At 40.3% G+C, this 19,038-nt stretch overlaps 1 protein-coding gene and 1 long non-coding RNA gene across 2 annotated transcripts in view; one reads left to right on the top strand and one right to left on the bottom strand.

The window, feature by feature from the left end:
* The window catches only part of TLL1 (tolloid like 1), a 136,599-nt gene extending 119,120 nt beyond the window's left edge, over window positions 1-17,479 (bottom strand). The window contains exon 1 of the mRNA XM_085319822.1: window positions 17,323-17,479. Within this exon, the coding sequence (XP_085175948.1) occupies window positions 17,323-17,479 (157 nt within the window). The remainder of the gene's footprint in view (window positions 1-17,322) is intronic.
* On the top strand, window positions 17,164-18,447 carry LOC146587273 (uncharacterized). The gene is made up of 3 exons (XR_014897683.1): window positions 17,164-17,225; window positions 17,359-17,564; window positions 18,408-18,447. It is a non-coding gene; the product is annotated as an uncharacterized LOC146587273 (long non-coding RNA).
* The last annotated feature ends 591 nt before the right edge of the window (window positions 18,448-19,038 follow it).

The raw sequence follows: 19,038 nt of genomic DNA on the forward strand, positions 1-19,038 counted from the left end.
CTACATATGGTTAGTTGGAAACAACAAGATTTGATCTTTAAAAGTGCAAACCTAACTCTCCCTCTCTTAAACCTGAAACTATCTGAAGAAGTGATCAGTCAGGCGGTAACTCTGTTTTAGAATACAGAGTTTGTACCAAAACTTTTCCCTGATATGCACAGGACACAATTTAATTAGGCGATAAGAAAATATAGCACGCCTAGGAGTTACCAACAATACAGCGAAGGCATCATTTCTGCCCCCCCCCAACCCTTCTGCCCTCCATCAGCTGGTCCCAACTTGTTGSTCAGTCATCGCTGCTCTTCCCTTGCCCAAGCATTGATAGGCTGAATAGCAGGAAYTGGCTTCCCTAGGTGCCAAACATTCGGAGTTCCCCACAAGCCCCAGCTCCAGAGTGCTTCCTTTTTAGTCCATCTTACCTGCTGCTYATCAGGGAATAGGAGTCCCTAAGCAGAAGTATTTGCACTAGGCACTGGCAACAGGAGACGCAAGCACGCTGCTTGCTGCAGGTGAAAGCTAGGAACTGTGCAGCCAAATCTGAGAGCAAGACTCTAGATGATGGATGTAACAAAAACAGTTAGTTGTTTCGTTGCTTTATACTGCATGATACAAAGCAACTGTAAACAATTTTTGTATCAGAAGCAGAATGCCCACCTGGCTAGGATAGTTACTGGGCAGCCCAAAGTGAATATTCAACATGTGAGCACACAGGTTTTTGCTGAAARTGACCTCAATACTGCACTTGTATTTTTTTTTTCCTTCTGCTTTGAAATGGCATACAAGTGCAACACTACATACATACTTAAAGAGGCCGCCCTTTGCAATGTGTGCATAATGTTAGGCAATGTGCTTTGGCAAATCAAAACAAAAATGAATACACATCAAGTGCTTGCAAAATCTGGATTGGTGATTACAGCTTCGGGCAGGCAATTTGGCACAGACACRTTCCTACTCATAAATAAAACTGTCATTTTGAAGGCAGATGTATATTGGACTTGGCCTAAGAATTTGCTTTCATTCTCCCACAAAATAGTCCATCAATGCATTAGCTCAATTCTAACTTTTTTTTAATTACTAGATGGACATCTTTTAGGTTTGGATAAGATACAGCTGACAGCTCGTTTTTCCCTTGCAGTCAGTTTGATCTCATCCAAACTCTTAACGTAGTAGCATTCCAAGACAGATTTGCCAGTGGATGTTAAGTCAACTCCCACTGACTCAACTGAGGACAAAACTCAGCCCGTAAGCAACAGAATAAATGTCAAGTGGTACAGCTATCAAGTACAGAGAGTTGCTTTCTCTCTGTAAGAAACAGGCATGGAAGCAATATATGAGACTAAGCAATTTATGTAATGTCCTTGTAATTTTTATCAACATCTCTGCTAYGTAGTGCAAATCACTTCTGCATTACTTGTTTTGTTATAAAATGAGCTTCTATACCACAAACATTTTTGCAAGTACAGTAACTGGAACAAAATGAAGACACTTTGTTTCCAGGAAAAATATGCATAATACATACAGCAGTAAGCTTTTAAAGCAAGTCATCTTCCAACAGGAAAGCATCCCCCAGGCAGATTTTACTACTCTTATTTTAATGTTAGGCTGTTTGGTAAACCAGGGAAATGGCTGGCAAACACTTCTGATTTTAATCTAGAATAGTGAGAGCAATTTCCCATTCTTCATTTATATTACCAAATTCCATCAGATCTTCACAATGAAAACTCAAGTTCATGCACTTCTTCAGGTTATAGTTTATCTATCAAACTGTCTGTGTGTACATATACTACAGCTAGATGTCCCAGCACCCCCAGTTTTAACTGACCCTAATGGGACTCATTGAAAGAGAATGAAGTTTCTCTTTGTAACTGAGTATGTTCATAGTATAAATGATATGCAACCAAAACATGCAAATATGTTAGTATACTAAGTACCCTAAGTCCAAGCTGATGATCTAGAAACAACAACAAAAAAAATTGCCATTATTATTCATACACATAAAAATGAAAACCCAATGTATTTTATATAAGCAATGACTAAAACAATCATTTTAAAATTATCCAATTTCTTACTACTCTGTAAATTTCTTACAAAGTTGACAGCTCCAGTCAGGCCAAACTTCAGTATTCCTCAAGCAGCTCTCCTTAGGAATATTTTTGCATTGACAGGCTTTCCTCAGACATACTAGATACTATTTTTGGTGCGCTTTTTTGATTTTTGGGATATAACTTGTAAAAAAAAATATATCAATCCACAGGCCAATATATATGCAGATGCACTAATTCATTTCAGACTTACACTACTGTGTGCTTACTGAAGAGCTATGTATTTCTATATTACATAAGGAAAACTGACCTAAAGATACTCTGTGCTGGCTTTATTTCAGAGTATTAGCAACTGTTCTGAAAAAACGCATGAACACAGGAGAGCAAAAGCCTCTAAGTTTAACCACAGATATAATACARTATCATCAGAATAAATGTGAATACAAATATGGAATACAGAAATCAAAGAGCTAAATATGGCCATGTCCAGTACTGTTAAAATATAATAGGCCAATCATTTAATATCTTTACAAGTTTGGCTGAAAGGTAAACATTCAATAACTGACCCAAATCTATGCTTTGGCAGTCAGGATGAAAATAATACAAATAGTTAACACAAATTTTTCTTGGTGCACCCAATGGCAGAATTTGTTAGCTTGTATTTTTCTTCTACAAAAAACATAGATGTTTAATTACAGGAGTTCTTTTAAAAGGCAACAAGAACTGAGAAGCACCTCTCTTACAAAGCAATATACATGCAGAAGTGAGGAATCAGAAGACACAGAAGCAATATAGTCCTTGCTACAAAAATGTATTACTAAATTTTCTACCATTCTCTTACTATTTAAGAAAAAATGCATTATGCTGATGATGTAACATTCGTTAACCAAACCCAGTCCTTGGGTAAAATCAGGGACAGAATTCCACTGAAGACAACATAAATTGCATGGAATTGTAACAGAGCTGAATCTGACCCTTCCTGAATTTGACCTCTGCAAGAAGCAAAGTATGAACAACACAGCTGCTTTGACTTTATAAACTTGCATCATATATACTTCAAGACATTTTGTATGCTGTATGATCAGCTGTTTTATATTTGGCAAAAATATACAAACACTGTTTAAAAAATCTTCATTTTAAATATGCTCTGGCACACTCAGTAAGGTACACTATACTATTTTCATTGCATTAAAAGAACTTACATGAATTACATGAAAATCCTGCACTGTAATATACTCCAGTTCTTTAACACTCCTTAAATCCCATGGAAGTTTGCATTTACAAATGTCAGCGTGCCTACCTCTCCTCTCGCTCAAATGCACAAAAGGCTGCATTACAACTTTTGAGTCTCRTGGTGCGAAGGACTGGGCCTGTCTCCCTACTACAGAGCTTTCTAACGCCTGCTCCACTGGCCCCTAGGACCTGTAACAAGTACCCTCCAGACTCAGGGGGGAGCTGCAGGATTTGTTCCCAAGAACAGCAGGGCACGCAGCCAAAGGAGTAATTTAGCAGAGTTTTTGGCCAAGCAGGAAAGCGTTCCATTTCTTCGGCCRTTCATTAAGACCCACAAGGAAACTGAGACAGGAAGTCAGACTTCCAGATAACAGGAGTGTGCCTCACGATGTACTTTGGCTCAYAACAGTTCCTCTATGCTCACCTTTGCTACAACATCTTCTTTCTATATAATTTCTCACTCTAGACAGAGTAACCAAGAAAAAAAAAATCAACGAGTTTTCATCTGCCTGCAATTCAAAGCACTCAGGCAAAACTGTAAGGATTACTATATCTGCTCCTACAATGTTTACRAACAGCAACTAATTATTGACATGTTTACTCAGGAGTAAAATAAACATAATTTGGGGGGGGAGGGGGGAAAGGGACACTACTTTAGAAATCATAGAATGGTAAGGTAGGAAGGGACCTCTGGAGATCATCTAGCCCAACCCTTAGCATAGCCCGTACAGGGAYTGAACCCACAACCTTGRCATCAGCAGCACCACACTCTAACCAACCSAGCTAAACCACTTCAGTCTTTATCCTAAAAGAAAAATATCTTAATTGATTACRGTGGATCACTGCCCTGGGCATAGYGCCCTACCATACAGTCCACACCACAGCCCAGCTGACAATCTAGAGCCAAAAACATGACTGATGCAGGGTCTTCCACACCTCACCTGCCTTCTTCTGTGTGGCAGGAATGCAGATAAACATAAATAAATGAACATGCTAGATAGCATTATTGTAGCTATGGCGGTCTCAAGAGATAAAAATCAAGATTTGCAAGGAAAGGCTATCATTTCTTATATCAACATAATGGAGAGAAAATAAAAAATAACAAATTTTGAGATACAGTCTTAATAAACCAGAGCATTTTACAGCCAGTGAACAATCTAAAGGAGCATGTCAAAAATCTGTGTTAGGACAATTCATCCATATTTATCTGAATGGCATATTGTAACAAAATACCACCAGGAATTTTGATATGCCTATCGTTGTTTTAATTAAAATCTAGTACCTTAACAGTGTCTGAATACAGACATTTGGACCATCTGCCAAAATGCACTACCAGAAGTTCATACTGGAAATGGCCTCTCTACAGCTGTAMAGAGCAGCGCACAGGATAGTTTACATCTCTTCTGCATCTCAATTTTTGATCTGGTTTCTTGGGTTCCCCTAGTAGATGACCCAGAGTTCTCTCATGCCTCTTTATTCCAGATGACTAGTTTGAGTACCTAGCAATTACAAGTACCAGCCTGAAACACAGGCACCTTTGTGGCTTTCAGATAAACAGGAAGAACAAAATCCACAACAGATTACGAAGATGGGAGGCAGGAATGCTGCGCTGGCTGGCAGTGCCCTGGGGGAGCAACCGGTCCCATCGGCACCTTTCTGAGATCCTGTCAGCACATGTGCTTGCTCCTTCGCAGTGGAGGGCCAGCTGTTCAAAGCGCTTACCTTGATGTCAGAGCAGCCATAAAGAACTGAAAGGAATCAGAACCGATTAGCATAGAAGAATGGGGATGTTAATTCATGTTTAGCACACGCAAGTGGGTTCAAAATCTTATCTAGGTCTTCGCCGATTTCTGTGGTATCTGCTCACTGGAAGAGAAGAGAACTTCACTGCTATGACTTCATTTTAGGTCAATGAAGCCAAAGCAGAGCACATGAAGAAAAACTAAGGCTCAAATGATTTTTCTCCTTCTAAAAACTTATCTGAATTTTGTATTTTTTTCTCCCTTAAGGCCTTTAGCTTGAGCTTGTTGATACTTAGGAAAGCCACAGGAAAGGTTTAGATTTATGATCAGGTCTTCCCAAATAATTCAGGAAGCCTTTGACTTCCCATACATCCTTGGGCCTAGCACAACTAGACCAAATAATCATCATAAATACAGTATACGTGAAAAAATTCTGTACCGTACTCCAAATAAAACTAATGGGCATTCTTTTCATCTCAAAAAATAACCAAGAAAACATCATTTTGTCCAAGTGGAAAAAAATCATTATGACTTTAGCTGGCTGCATGCACTATTGACTCTAACCACTATAAAATAGCTTGAATTTCTTTCTAGCACAGTTTTGACTCCTTCAAGACTTGCATATTGCYATAAATGCGGTTTTTGATCAGGGAAATATCTCCATAGTTTAGCTCTTTTCCATAACACAAAAAGGGACCTACATTATAAATTTTCTGACTCAAGATTTGCTGCAATAGATATGACTATGAACCTAGTACCATCAAGAACTAAAATTCAAACTTAATTCAGCTGCTACCAAGATGTTATGAATGAAAACTTCAAGAGCCTCAATCAGATCTCCACATTTTCACCTATATTCCATGTATGAAAAGGTTGCATCCTTAAGAATACAGAAAAATAATAGGGGGGAAAAAGAAATCTTTCCTATACTGTCTCATCTCAACCTCTCCCACATGTTAGTGTATTAGGAATCAAGGGATTGCGAACTGTAAAAAACACTTTGTGATGGGCAAACATTTTTCTCCTTCATTCCCCCCTGCTAAATAACTCAAGAAAMCTCCATGACTAAAGACAAGTAAAAGACTTCTTTCAAACAAGAATCCTCTGTCAAATCTAACCCCATTTATCGTCTGCAGTTTTCTCTCAGGACATAACTGAAGTTTAACACACTTATACAGCAGAAAGAAAATACAAGCCTGAGAAACAAAAGCAGCCCACTATATGGTTAAATGTAGGTTTTGCATTGAGTTAGACTATCCCATAAAGATACTCAAGCCTATACTACAATCTAGAGTCTTTGCACTCAAGACAAACTAGTTTTAGGAAAAAAATACACTTTCTGCTCTCTATTTTTAAGCAATTTAACTAATTCTTCAAGTTATTAAATAATGGAAATATATTAATATAGCTATTCCTCCAAATTCCTTCCCCTGGTTTTACAAAATCACCTTTCCTTACACTGAATCAGGAAATATTTTAATTTGGGGGCCATATAAATTAGTAGAGCTTCAATACTTGTCATGGTGCATGATTTAGCTGATATCATTAAAACTATATTGACACTAGTACCATATAGCTGCAATATTTTGTCACAAATGGCTTATTTTTGACTTTTCACTTCCTGGAATTACACAGGTAAGGAACTCCACATGCAATTGCAACCATCATATTCATTAGTGTCTTTAGTCATTCATCACACTGAACTATTAATAAAGTAGTCAACTATGACAAGAAGAAACCTATCTCTAAAGACTGAGAAATGACTGCAGTTATCTAAACCCTGCTTTATCCTGAGGCTTCTTATGAGGGAGGAGGAGGAGGAAAAAAAAGTCAGATGCTCTTGCAAGCTGCTGGATTTTTTTTTCACATCCCAGTCCAGCAAGAAAGAACCTGCAATCACAAGGTCACTGAATGTAAGATTTCATGATACTACTGTGATAGTGATGACAGCTATAGAAATACTGGGGCAAAAATCCAACTGCCTTCATTATTGTGCCTGAAAAACATGTAAACACATGAACGTAAGCACGGCATAAATGAAATATATGGGAGTAAATTAGTCAACTCTTCACCTTATTACTTATTTACCTATAAATATTATCTCTAAAGTAACTGGAAACATTCCTACTGTGTTCAGTAGACTTTAGATTAGGCTTAACACAGATAAACATGGTGTTTCCCAGTGCAAACAAAAAAACACACCCACAAAATCAGGATATGCATCTTTAAAGATCCTATACAGTTACTTCAACATACATCTGTGTTTCTGTAATGCTTACTTAGGAAGTATGTATATTACTGACCTTACACGTGTGTTTAAAGATAAGCACGTAAGTGCTCCATTGGACCCATATGAATCTATATACATTAGGTAAATGTGGGGGTGGAGGGGAGGGTACATGCTTGCATACATTCATTTTCATGAAAAACAGTTGTTTGATGCATGTATGTCACAGTGGGCTTTGAATTTCATGCACTTCCCAAAATAGCCAAACTGCATTTATCTTTTGGGCATGCAACAAGACATGAGTTTCTGAAATAGCATTTGGGAAAGGCCGAGGAACAAAGGGACTGCAACCCTGGAGCATATCCAAGGTCCTGCCTCTGACAGCAGTCACTACCAGCTGCTTCAAAGAAAGAAGCAAGAATCTGCAGTAGGTACCTGAGGATAATCTTGCCACATATTAGGGCTCATCCTGGTTTCTAGCTACTAAAGACTGGCTTAAACTCTGAAGCTTGAGTTCCACTTGAAAATGCTATCACAGGTAATTACAAGAGCTCTGGATATTCTTGCTATCTAAATGTCAAATCCCCTATCTTAACACTGCCTCAGTAACATCCTATAGCAGACTTTCAATCTAGAAGTTGTGTAGGAAAATACACATCTCTGTCTMGGTTCTGAAATCATCACTTTGCAAATTAACAAAAGTCTAAGATAATAAGATGAAGTAATATTTTTGCTTCTGGTATAATTCCATATATTGTATGTGTTTATCATGTCCTTTCTCTTTGTCTGTTTTCAAAGGTGGATTTTTTAAAATCCTTTTCCATCAAATAATTTTCCAGTAACCTTAATTATTTCAGTGAACCWTTGTGGAATAAAACACACATCAGTATGAATGCGCTTCATTACTTATTCATGGGTTTAGGCTTTTTTTGGTCTAAGGGCARGGGGAGAATGTTTTATATAAATTCCTTTTACAGCATGAGAGATTATATTGGTATTCAAAACTCAATGTCATCAGGTCACATCAATAACAACCAAATAAGGGTTCTAGAATTTATTCTGAATCCATTCTTTTATAGCTGCGTGCTTAGAGAAAGAAGCAGCTTTTATGACGACAAGATAGGGTAGATGGACAGATTAAAGATCTTGGTATAAAAAAAGATAATCGCAAAAACATGAGTAATATGTCTTTGTAATGCTGGTAGTTCTGGACTGAAACACACAACGTTTTTAGTCAGAAAAGGGCTGAGCAGATTGCCTGGACATAAAATAATTTATGAATTATGTATATCTATATGTATATACACCTTTTCAAGAGATGTACATAGTCAATTATAAGTATGGAAATAGTTGTCAAGTAATTAAGCTTAAGCCTCCTAAAAAAAAAAAAAAAAGGTAAGAGTACAATGACAGGAGAAACATTAAGTAAGAGGGAAAAAGTCTATTCGGTGAGTACAAGTAAAAAAAAAAACAAAAAGAGGTATGCAAATTTGTTATAAATATAAAGACATTTTACCAGATGGAGAAATTGGGCAGTTCATCATCATGTTCTCACACCCGCAGAGTTGTTCTAAAACTACTCTTCATGAAAGTAAATATAATTGGCTGTGTAAGTTAAACTGCTTAAATAAATCTGGATATTATGTAAGGACCATCTGAAATGGCTTTCCTCTTATCTGGGCATATCATCTGGAAACTCTTCGTCTTGGCCACTGTTTCTGGAATTGTTGTGTCCTGTTGAAAATTCCTCCTTCTTTATTAGGGGAAGTGGTAAAATTTAAGACCTGCAGTTRGACAAGATTCCCATGACTGCAAGAGTGCACCTAACATCTATTAAAATGTTAGACACCAAAAAAGTGYGCTCATTTTTGTTTGGTAATAGTTAGAGGTGTTACTAGGGAGATGTTTAACTATCGCTACTAGCATCAGAATAAAGTAATCCATACGTACAGCTCCTTAAATACATTACTCTCAGCTGATGTACATAATTTCTTCCAAGATATTTAAGCTACATAATACATTTTTCAATATCTAAGGAGCACAATGTGGCTGGAGAGATACTAGCACCTTTCAAGCACAGGAATCTCTGCCTTTTAACTTTTGTAGGAAAAAGGCTGAAATTCATCTAGGTAGCAAGACAGCTATTTTTTAAATCTAGATTCAGTTGCACTGAAAATAAGTTTAAAAAATATTCATTTCCTTTGTGTTTGTGTCTTGACATTGATATCCCGATTTTGATGACTATTTGCTGATTAGWGTTTCAATATTCGTCATTCCTTACTGTAATATTAAAAATCTAATACTTTGTCAATCTTGATGAGAATCCTGATGAAATGTACCTTTAGTCTGACAGTGACAGTCAGAGCAGAGCTGAACTTTATTCTGCTGGATAGCATCAACATTTTAAGCATGATTTATGGCTACTTCAAAATTAAAATTCCCCTGTAAATTGAACAAAAAAAATATAATTATGGTTAAATTCCAAGTGTTTCAAAYAACAGGAAATGTTGATAAGAACATTCATACGTTTTAAATGACTGAAAGGACCCCTCAGGCCAGGAATTGCATGAAATAAAATTGTTCTGCAATTCATCAATACCAATAAAATTTCAAAAATCAATTTATTGTCAGTTATTGGTCRTTTTGTTAACAGACTTTATTTCCATAAAGTATTTATAGCAAAGAAGTTGGTTAAAGGCACACTTCATATCCCCTTATGCATCATATTTCACATACCTCAAGAAAAGAAAATTAGGAGCTATTTTAGAATAAAATTGATTTTTTTGTTGTTTAGGTCTTGACAGTCACTGTTTTTAAATATTAAAGGAAAAATCCACAAGTCTACGTTTTAGAGTATTATTGCTCTGTAAGAGCTCTCCGATTGTGCTCAAGTATTCTTAAGCACCTGATACTCACAGATTTATTGTCGCTCAAAATTTGCATTTGCAGGCCATTACTTGGGCAGAAATCCCAATAAAACAATATGAGATTATCTGTATGAATAGGAACTGCCTCTGCAGCAGTCTGCAAGAGCAGCCACTCATTTGTGTTGCACACCTGCTCAGAGCTGCACGCAGAAACTCTCCACATGTCCCTGGCTCAGCCTCAGCATTTACATTCCCCATCCCAACCTGTTCCAGTCTATTATTATTTATACTAGCTTTATATTACAAATACTTCYAGTACTGTTATTTCAATTGCTCAGCAAGGACAGTTTCCACTTCAGATCTTGATATTTAGGGACATGCGTCCAAAGGCAACAGAAGGCTCATATATATGGTTCATACAAATATTTATAGTTAGATACTTCAGGGTTTGCCATGCACTGTTTATTTGATCACGAGTAGTCCACTAAGCACATAGATGCTATGCCCCTGAGACTTGCTGGTCACGTACAGCCCACTCCTCCTCACTTCCAGCTGTGGGCAAAGCTGTCCCTTTTCTTTACTTCAGAACTAGCAAACAGAAACAAGGTATATGAGACAGCATAACTTCTTCCAGTARAGAATAATTCTACTGGAAGCCTAATGAGGAGCTAGAAGTTATACTTGGAGAGAATTGCCAACCTGATATATTCTTCTCTTGCTTGCAAACAGAAGAGGACAAAGTGACCAGACAGACAGCACAAAGGAAAGCTGAAAGCCCATTCAGTGGAGAAGAATAAGGAAGATTTTCATAGGAACAATGATGCACGTGAAGAGATGATAGGGAAAGAAACATGAGTACCAGACATGGAAAATAAACATACATTAAAAGATTAACTGTTATCATCTGCTTTCTTTAGCAAAGAAAAAATATTATCCTAAGAGAGCGCTAAAAGTGCCCAAGACTTCCCCACTCACACTTTCAGTTGTTACAGCTTTGCATGGATGTAGTAGGTGAAGAGAGGTTGTTTATGATCACGAATGRAGGGAATGGAGTTCATTCTAAAACAACTAGCACAAAGTAGACTAGACAGACTATAAGGAGGCTGAGAAAGGTCAGAAAAATATTATGAAATGCTCCCTATGCTACTGAAGACTTTGAAATCCCAAAGCTTAGCTCTGGAATAGTCTTAGAATTATCTTCCCTTCAGATATGTTAAAAAGAAAAATGCTGTATAACCATAACATTTTCAACATTCTGTAAACCTATTTTTCATAAGCCTAAAGCTAGGCTATGAAAACCTATTTCAGTTTAAGAATAAACATATGTTCTATAAACAAAGAATAGCGATTTCTCCCCATGTTTAGCTTGTTCACTGTTATAAAATTTAGCGTACTACAATGCATCCAGAAAGGAGAAAAAAAATCTGTTTTCCTCCACAATATCCCCTGTGCCTGTGAAAGCCAGTAGTTGGCTCTTCCATTTTACAGTCCTTCTGTCAATATCCCGCACCATAGTCATGGCCCTTTCTCTCCAAAAAACAAGGAAAGGAATTATGTCATAAGCCTATCAGCCTTGTTTTCCAGAGGGGCAATAAGAATGACATAAGGCAGACATCCAGGTGTGGCGCATGTTTCCTAGCTTGCCTGAGGACCTGATTCCAAGCTCAATTAGATTTGTCAATTAGGCTTGTTTTGCCGTGATGTAATACTGCTCCTTGCAGGTCACTCTTGTTTGACACACCAGAAATATATTCAGAAACAGATCCCTATGGAAAGRGATCTAGACATGAAAACGAGCCTTTTGTACAGAAGGGTATTCACAAAGTTAGAATGTCAAATATGTTTCTTCAGTATAGTTTTCCCACAGTTTCACTACTGAAATAATCTTTTCAGCAAAGAACTGACGAGGAAAAGAACTTTATGTTCACACCAATCTGTTTTAAAAGTTGAGATACCACATTAAAGGGCATCACGTAACACTTAAAATAATGGCTGAGAATTCTAAAATGAAATATGATTTTAAAAATATATTTTTCAGTAGACTAATTCACTCTAGAAGTTTATCCACAGGAGGATAGATGCTGCTTGGGACAGACCATTTCAGAAAGCCTGTTTCTGTTTCAGCTGCCTATACTGCATCCATTTACTACGTGAATAGTCACAACTTGGTCAATCTAGCAAGTGATATTAACAGTACATCCTCTATAATAATAGTAAACTGCACACTGTCTTTCAGAATGCACTGCACAACTGAAATATAACAGGAAAAGATCTCAACTGCATAAGCTGTGCAACAGATTCAAATGTATAATGAGAAGTTTTAAGAACTTTCATATTACCAGACTGTGTATTGACATTCTTATAGCTGAAAATACAYGTACACCAAAATACAAACTAAAAAGAATCCTGAAAGTATACGAGCATGTTTTTACAACATTAATGAACAAAAGTTAGATTGCGGTTACAGATGACACTATATAATAATTATATTTAACATCTACCTTCAGCTTTTTCCTGTTCAGATACTTTACAAATACCAAGCATAACTAGGTTACTCACCTGCATGAGGTAAGAACTAATACTTAGTATTACGACGTATAAAAGTATAAAAATTTTTAAAAAGGAGCAAAATCAAATGAGTTGCTTAGATTCTCACAGGAGTGAGAAACAGAAGCAACGAGGAAGATATTACTGCTCATACTGCTCGCTTATTCTCAAATAGGCACACGTATACAGATTTTGTTCGTAGCCAAGGAACAGCAAGCTAACCAACTGCCAAGTTATCAACCTGTAAAGATAACCGTATACCTTTATTGCTACTCTTTTGACATTTATTTCTAACTTTCTGAAAAAAAACAAAATGAAGAGCTGCTATTCCAAGGCAAGCAGTTCATGCATAATTTGAAAAAAAAAATCCCAACTAAATGTTTGCATTAAAAATTTCCAAATTCTAAMTACTCTGAAAACATAAATATTTCAGTGAAGCTCTCCTCAGGAAAAGTTTCCCCAGTGTAAGACAGAATTTCTGGTCTAAAGACCATGACCCACAACAGTGAAAAACAATAGATCAAGCAATTCAAATTCAAGTCTATTCTCCAAACATTTAATCATTTTTAGGATGTGAAATGCCTCCAAGAAAGTAGTAAAAGACTAATGTCAGCATAGCCAGCAGTTTGGCAGCTGGACCAGTCCCCAGCAATGTGAATATGCAACAAAGCAGAGACTTGTTGTCTAATCTCCCACAGTTCAGGAGAATATCCTAACTGCAAAAATAAATAAATAAAAAAAAAACTTCTTTTAAGCAAAGAAAACAAAAGCTTTCAAAAAAAAACCTTTAATATCAGCTTAGTGCAATCTCCAAACACTTATTGCATATCCTTTTTCTATCTAAGTATCTCAACAGGTATCTTTGGTACATTATAACCTGTGGTAAAAAGGAGGGTTGGTGGGTGGAAGAGAAGAGGAGGGAAACAACAATCTCAAGAATCCAGAGATAAATGCGAGTGCTATACTCTGAAAAGCTCAACAGTACCCATTTAAACCTGTCACTTTATTTTTTGCAGCAGTACTTGATTTCTATAAATCTGTGATCTTAGATTAAGGTCTCACACTGAAATGAATATGATATTCCCCGTTTCACATCTTCCAGCAAATTAGATCTTGCAAGATGAACTAAGAACGCCTTACACTTGAACTCCACAATGCTAAACACTGAGGGCAATATCCTGCGGAGAGACACAAGGAAATATCTGAGACATCAGAAGCACAGAAACTGCGTTGCATCACATCCCGCTGTTACGGCATGCCAGGATACTTGTTAGAAAGAGAAGTGGCATGACCAAAAATTCATACACAGGTTAAAGGTCTGCAGACAAGTACACAGGAAACCACACAGCTCATCAACTTAATCCGTGCAATGTTGATAGCTTCCTTACTAGCTCTCTTCTCCCGAGCGTGGTCACAACAGCGTTTCCCCAGGCTCTCCTTCCACTGAGTCCCCTTGCTACCAGGCTCTAAAGATGCCTGCCTTTAAGACTAAACTTTGGTTTGTTGCATAAAACAGCTACAGTTTTAGGTGTAACCAGAGACTCCCGTTCCAGAAACTATCCATAGCTCTACTGTGCATCTATCAGACTATTATCTCTAGATTTCTATTTTCAGAGAGAAACATTGTATTGTATCACATAGSAAAAGGTGCTTTTCTGCCTCCATAGCATTTTGCACCACACTATTTTCAGAAATTTTATAAGCCAAAGAAACATGACGATTCTAAGCACACTAGCTAAAAGTATCCCTTCCTTAATGTCATCTTTTAAGCTGTAATTTGTACGTGAATGTTAGAATACATGTGATAAAAATAATGTCTTACAGAGCATTTCTCTTTGTTTCGGTAAATTTATCCAGCTCTTCTAAAAGGCAGAGGGAAAAGAGGGAAAAGGGACTTACCAAAGGAGGTGGAGACTGCAGATTGATTCAACAAAACTATGACTAAAGAGTTATCTTTATAGAACTGTATGTGATCATAGATCTGAGGCCTGCTTTATGGTACCAGAACATTTTCTCATGTGGCCAATGGAATAAAAAACTAAGCAGCAAGCACTAACAACTAGAGAAAAGCAGAATGCAAATAACTTTTTTAAAATACATGTAAATCCATCTTKCATCAGCATATTTGGGGAACCTTAGTTGTGATTGCTTTCAAAACATTTAAAATGCTTACAGATTACAATAGGTTAAATTACCCTAGCAGGTCTATAAAGTCRGCCATGCAGTTCTGAAGTTTTTGAAGTATGTTACTATGTAAAGCAATAATTGACTTTGGGTGTTCCCCTATTCTGCCAAGTTGCAGAAATTCACCTGCATCTGAATCCTAATTGTTATCAGCCTGCATAGCTACAAAAAGCTCTTTTACTACCTCAACTGTAGGCCCTGGAGATGCAGCAAAAGCAGGTGATAATTATAGCTAAGAGACAAGTTTTGCATAGAGTGAATACAATCTTGGAAGGATTATCTTATTTTATCTTATTAATTTACACACACTACCATGCAAATTTAAGGGTGAACAACTCACATGTTTAAGTATGAAGTTTGACTCTGCCCTGCTTTAGGGCCTCACTGTCAAAGTCATCCTAAGGACAGATACCAGCAAAATTCCTCACAGGAGTCCCGTACCCACACCAGATGGTAAGACCTGACCCAACAACAACGCACAGCGGGGCTATGATCCTGAGACTGAGCACCCATCAGCTTTGATGGGAATTGCAGTTACTCAATATACTTTCCAGGTCAAGACTAATGTAGCCTTCAAGGAAGGAAAAAATGATTGGGAAATATTGTTGGAGGATCAGCTTCATTGATGTATTAAAGCTTTCTAATTTTGATTAGAAGTGCTCAGTAAACAATACATACCCAGTTTGCAGTGAAACATAACATGCAGTCTCATTTCTGAAGAGCTACAGTACACTAAAATTAATGAATGTGCTCTTCAGCAAACAGAAAAGCCTGGAAGGGATTACTATTGGGAACGACACACAACTAACTATCCATGCCATCCCATCACAGTAGTATCTAAGCATCTCACAAAGCTGTAGCAAGAACTTTATGGCTAATATTTTGTAAAAGATTTAAATGAGCCAAAAGGATATCTCCTTTCTCCAAGCAAAGTCAAATGATGGCAAGGAATTGCCAAATGCTAACCATATTCCAATCTTAGTCATCCTTCTTTCATACATAATCTTAAAACACTTACTGTCATGAATTGTAATTTTTTAGTTACTTCCATTGGGAAAAAGTAGTAYTTAAAAAAATTCACAGCAAATAGAGTAAATACACATATTACTCATTAAATAAAATGATATATGTGAATATTCCTAAATTATGGACCAGAAAGAAGCACTGAAGTTAATTATGGCAAGTTACTTATGCACATTTGTGAGTGCTAGTTGGGGGGAAAAAAATAACAAAAAAAAAAAAAAATTTTTTGTTTGCAGTTGCTTCTGCTCATTTTGAACTTGGGCATTCTTCAGTCATAAGCAAGTAAGACCTAGCAATTCACACTTAGGAGCAAAATATTTCTGTGATTAAAAAAACATAGTGTCTGCATATTTGGCATATATGTTCACCACATTCTCCCCAATAAATTAAACAAAACCACACAGACATAGTGAACACAACCTTTGGCTGAACTAGTTTTCAGAACRTAAGATAACTAATTAATGCAAAGGAGGCTGCTGGAAAACTTAAGCACTTACTTAACACTACAGCTCTTGAGAATGGACCACCACCACTGTTGCTCATAACACATTTTAAATATATATATGTATGTATGTATGTATGTAAGAGCAGGATGCACTTGTTTACTGAAGTATCAGTGAATCTGGTTCCTCTGAAGCCAGCGGGAACCGACTGCCGTGAACTTTAGCGGACAGCCACCGTACCCGGTGTGCAGGAGGCTCAAGTCCTAAGTCAGCGTTGTAGTGAAGGGCACTCGCTYGCTCTGCAACGTGACTAGGGGCTAACTTCACCCTTCCTGTACGATTTGGGACGGGGCTGCTCGGGCACAAAGCGGCGGAAACCACCACCGCGGCCAGGAGACCCAGCCGCGATGAGCACCAGTTCGCACGGCGGAAAACCCCGCGGGCAACGGGGGTGCCGCGGGGCCGGGGGGCCGCGGGGAGCCGCCGCAGGTTGGCTGCGGCGGAGGCAGGCGGGGAGGGGAGGGACGGGGAGGCCGCGGACGGGCAGAGCCCGGGGAGGAGCCGAACGGCCCCGGCGCCGCCCGCGGGGCCCGGCCCGGCGCTGCCGGAGGAGGAGGAGAGGGTGGGGGGGACGCGGGGCCGGGAAACCTCCGAGCCGTGCCGAGGTGCCCGCGGAAACTTGCGAGTCCCCGGCAAGTTGGTGCATCCTGCTCGGCCGGCAGCCGCGGAGCCGGGCCGGCTCTGCCCGTCCCCGGCCGGCAGCGAGCCCYTCCAGGCATCAGCCGCATCAGGGGTGGGAAGGGGTGGGGGGAAAGGATCCCTTCCTCGCCTGGCTGGAAAAGCCCGGGAAGTCCGCGGAAAGCAGGTCCCRGGCACCTCGGCCCAGGTGGCCGGGCTGCGGCGCCCCCGGGGAGCAGGTGAGCCCCGGGCTGCCCTCCCGCACCCACCGCGAATTAACGCCGAGACAAAGTCACCGTCGGGGAGGGGGCCTGTACGAGGCTGGAAGTCACTTACCGGCTTTACAAGGATCCTTATAATCTATCGCCTCAGCTTTATCCTCCTCAGTGAAATCGTAAGTGTAGTCGTAATCGAGGCCAGAGCAGGAGGAAGGCTTCCCACAGAAAGTCCACCCGGCCAGCCACAGTGCCATCCTCCAGCAAAGCATTTTCATCCTCCCTCGGGCAGAGAGGTGGCGGAAGGGGTGCAGATGAATTAGGAGGACGATTCAGCTGTCCACGCCGACTTGAAAAAGGAGGGTAAGGGATGGAGGAACCACAGGTTTTGGTTTTTTGTTTTTGTTTTGTTTTTTTTCCTTCTCCACCTAGAGGCTCCTCTGAGAGACTCTGCTCTCTAGGTAGCCCCAGTCAGACGGGTGCAACATAGAGAAAGGAGAATGACTGCCGCTGCCCCTCCTCGCCCCCACCCCCGCCACATCGCAGGGGAGAAGTTGCCGGGTGTATGTGGGTGGGCGCGGGGGTGGGCTCAGGCCGGGAGATCCTGTCTGTCAGGGCGTCCCCTCGCCTCTGTCAAAGCCCAGCCACACTTCCCGCGGAGGCGGCGGCCGCTGCCCGCGCCCCGCGCCCTGCTCCTCCGCGCCCGGCCCCGGCCGCGCTCCGCTCCGCGCCCGCCTCCCGCCCGCCGCCGCCCCCGGTCCCGCTGCCGGAAGGTGGATCCGGGCTGCACATCAGCAAACTACCGCGGGGAGAGGGGGGGAAAAAGAAGGAAGGAAGGGAAAAAAGAAATAAAGGCAGCGGGGAGGGCGCGGGGGCAGTTCGCACTAGAGCAAACCGCGGAGCCCTGATGATGGGAGGCAGCAGCTATGCTGGAGGGAGCGGAGAAAGTGTCGGACTCCCTTCCTCCCCCCACYCCTCCCGCAGAAACACTTACTCTAAGCTCTGGCTCTGGTCTGTCCCCCCCACCACCACCCCCCAACYCCCTTTAACTTACGAAAACCTTACAGGCAACTAACACACAGTCGTCAGCATCCTGCTTACTTATTCATACAGTCAGGGTCAGGATCCGGGCTGCTTCTGATCTGCTCCCTTGATAGTCTTATGGAAACACACGCGCATCCACTATATGCCTCTATCTCCATATAGCTTTCTCTCTAGATAAGCGGTGCACGGCATTTAAACAACAACAACAAAAGAATCGAGCTCACATAGAACAACGCACAGATCAACTCTCGGCAGCCAAGGAGCTCGAGAGAACGGGTGATGAGGAGAAGGACGAGGAGAATTAACTGCAATTGAGGAGACGGGGAAATAAATCAGTGGCTGTGTGTTTCTCCCTCTGCTGCGGCTGCTTTGCAGAGTTAGCCCCATGAGCTGACGGGTGGGGGTTAAGGAGCGAGGGGGAGGGGAAAGAGAAAAGTTTAAGCGTCCATAGTTTGTTTAAAACAGAGGAAGGCGATATAAAAGGTCCATAGCTCTCCAGAAGTTCCGCCAAGGAGCCGGGAACCGGTTCCAAAATGAAAGCAAGAACAAACAACAACAACAAAAAATCAAGGCAAACGAAAAGTAAAATTGCAGCAGGCAGCAGCAGCAGCGCTGAAATCTTGCGGTCGGGCTTTCCTGTTCTCACGTGGATCCCCAGGAAAGCGGTGGAGGTTTGTGTTCCCAGCGCCGCTCCCGCGGGAGCCGCCGCCCCGCTCCGCGGTATCCCACTCGCACCGTCCCGCCTCAGCGCCGCGGCGCCCGGAGCCGCTGCGCGCCGCGCGCCGCCGGGTTT

This window comes from Rhea americana, unplaced genomic scaffold (genome assembly GCF_003343005.1).
Source record: "Rhea americana isolate MKP2758 unplaced genomic scaffold, rheAme1 scaffold_60, whole genome shotgun sequence".
NCBI lineage: Eukaryota > Metazoa > Chordata > Aves > Rheiformes > Rheidae > Rhea > Rhea americana.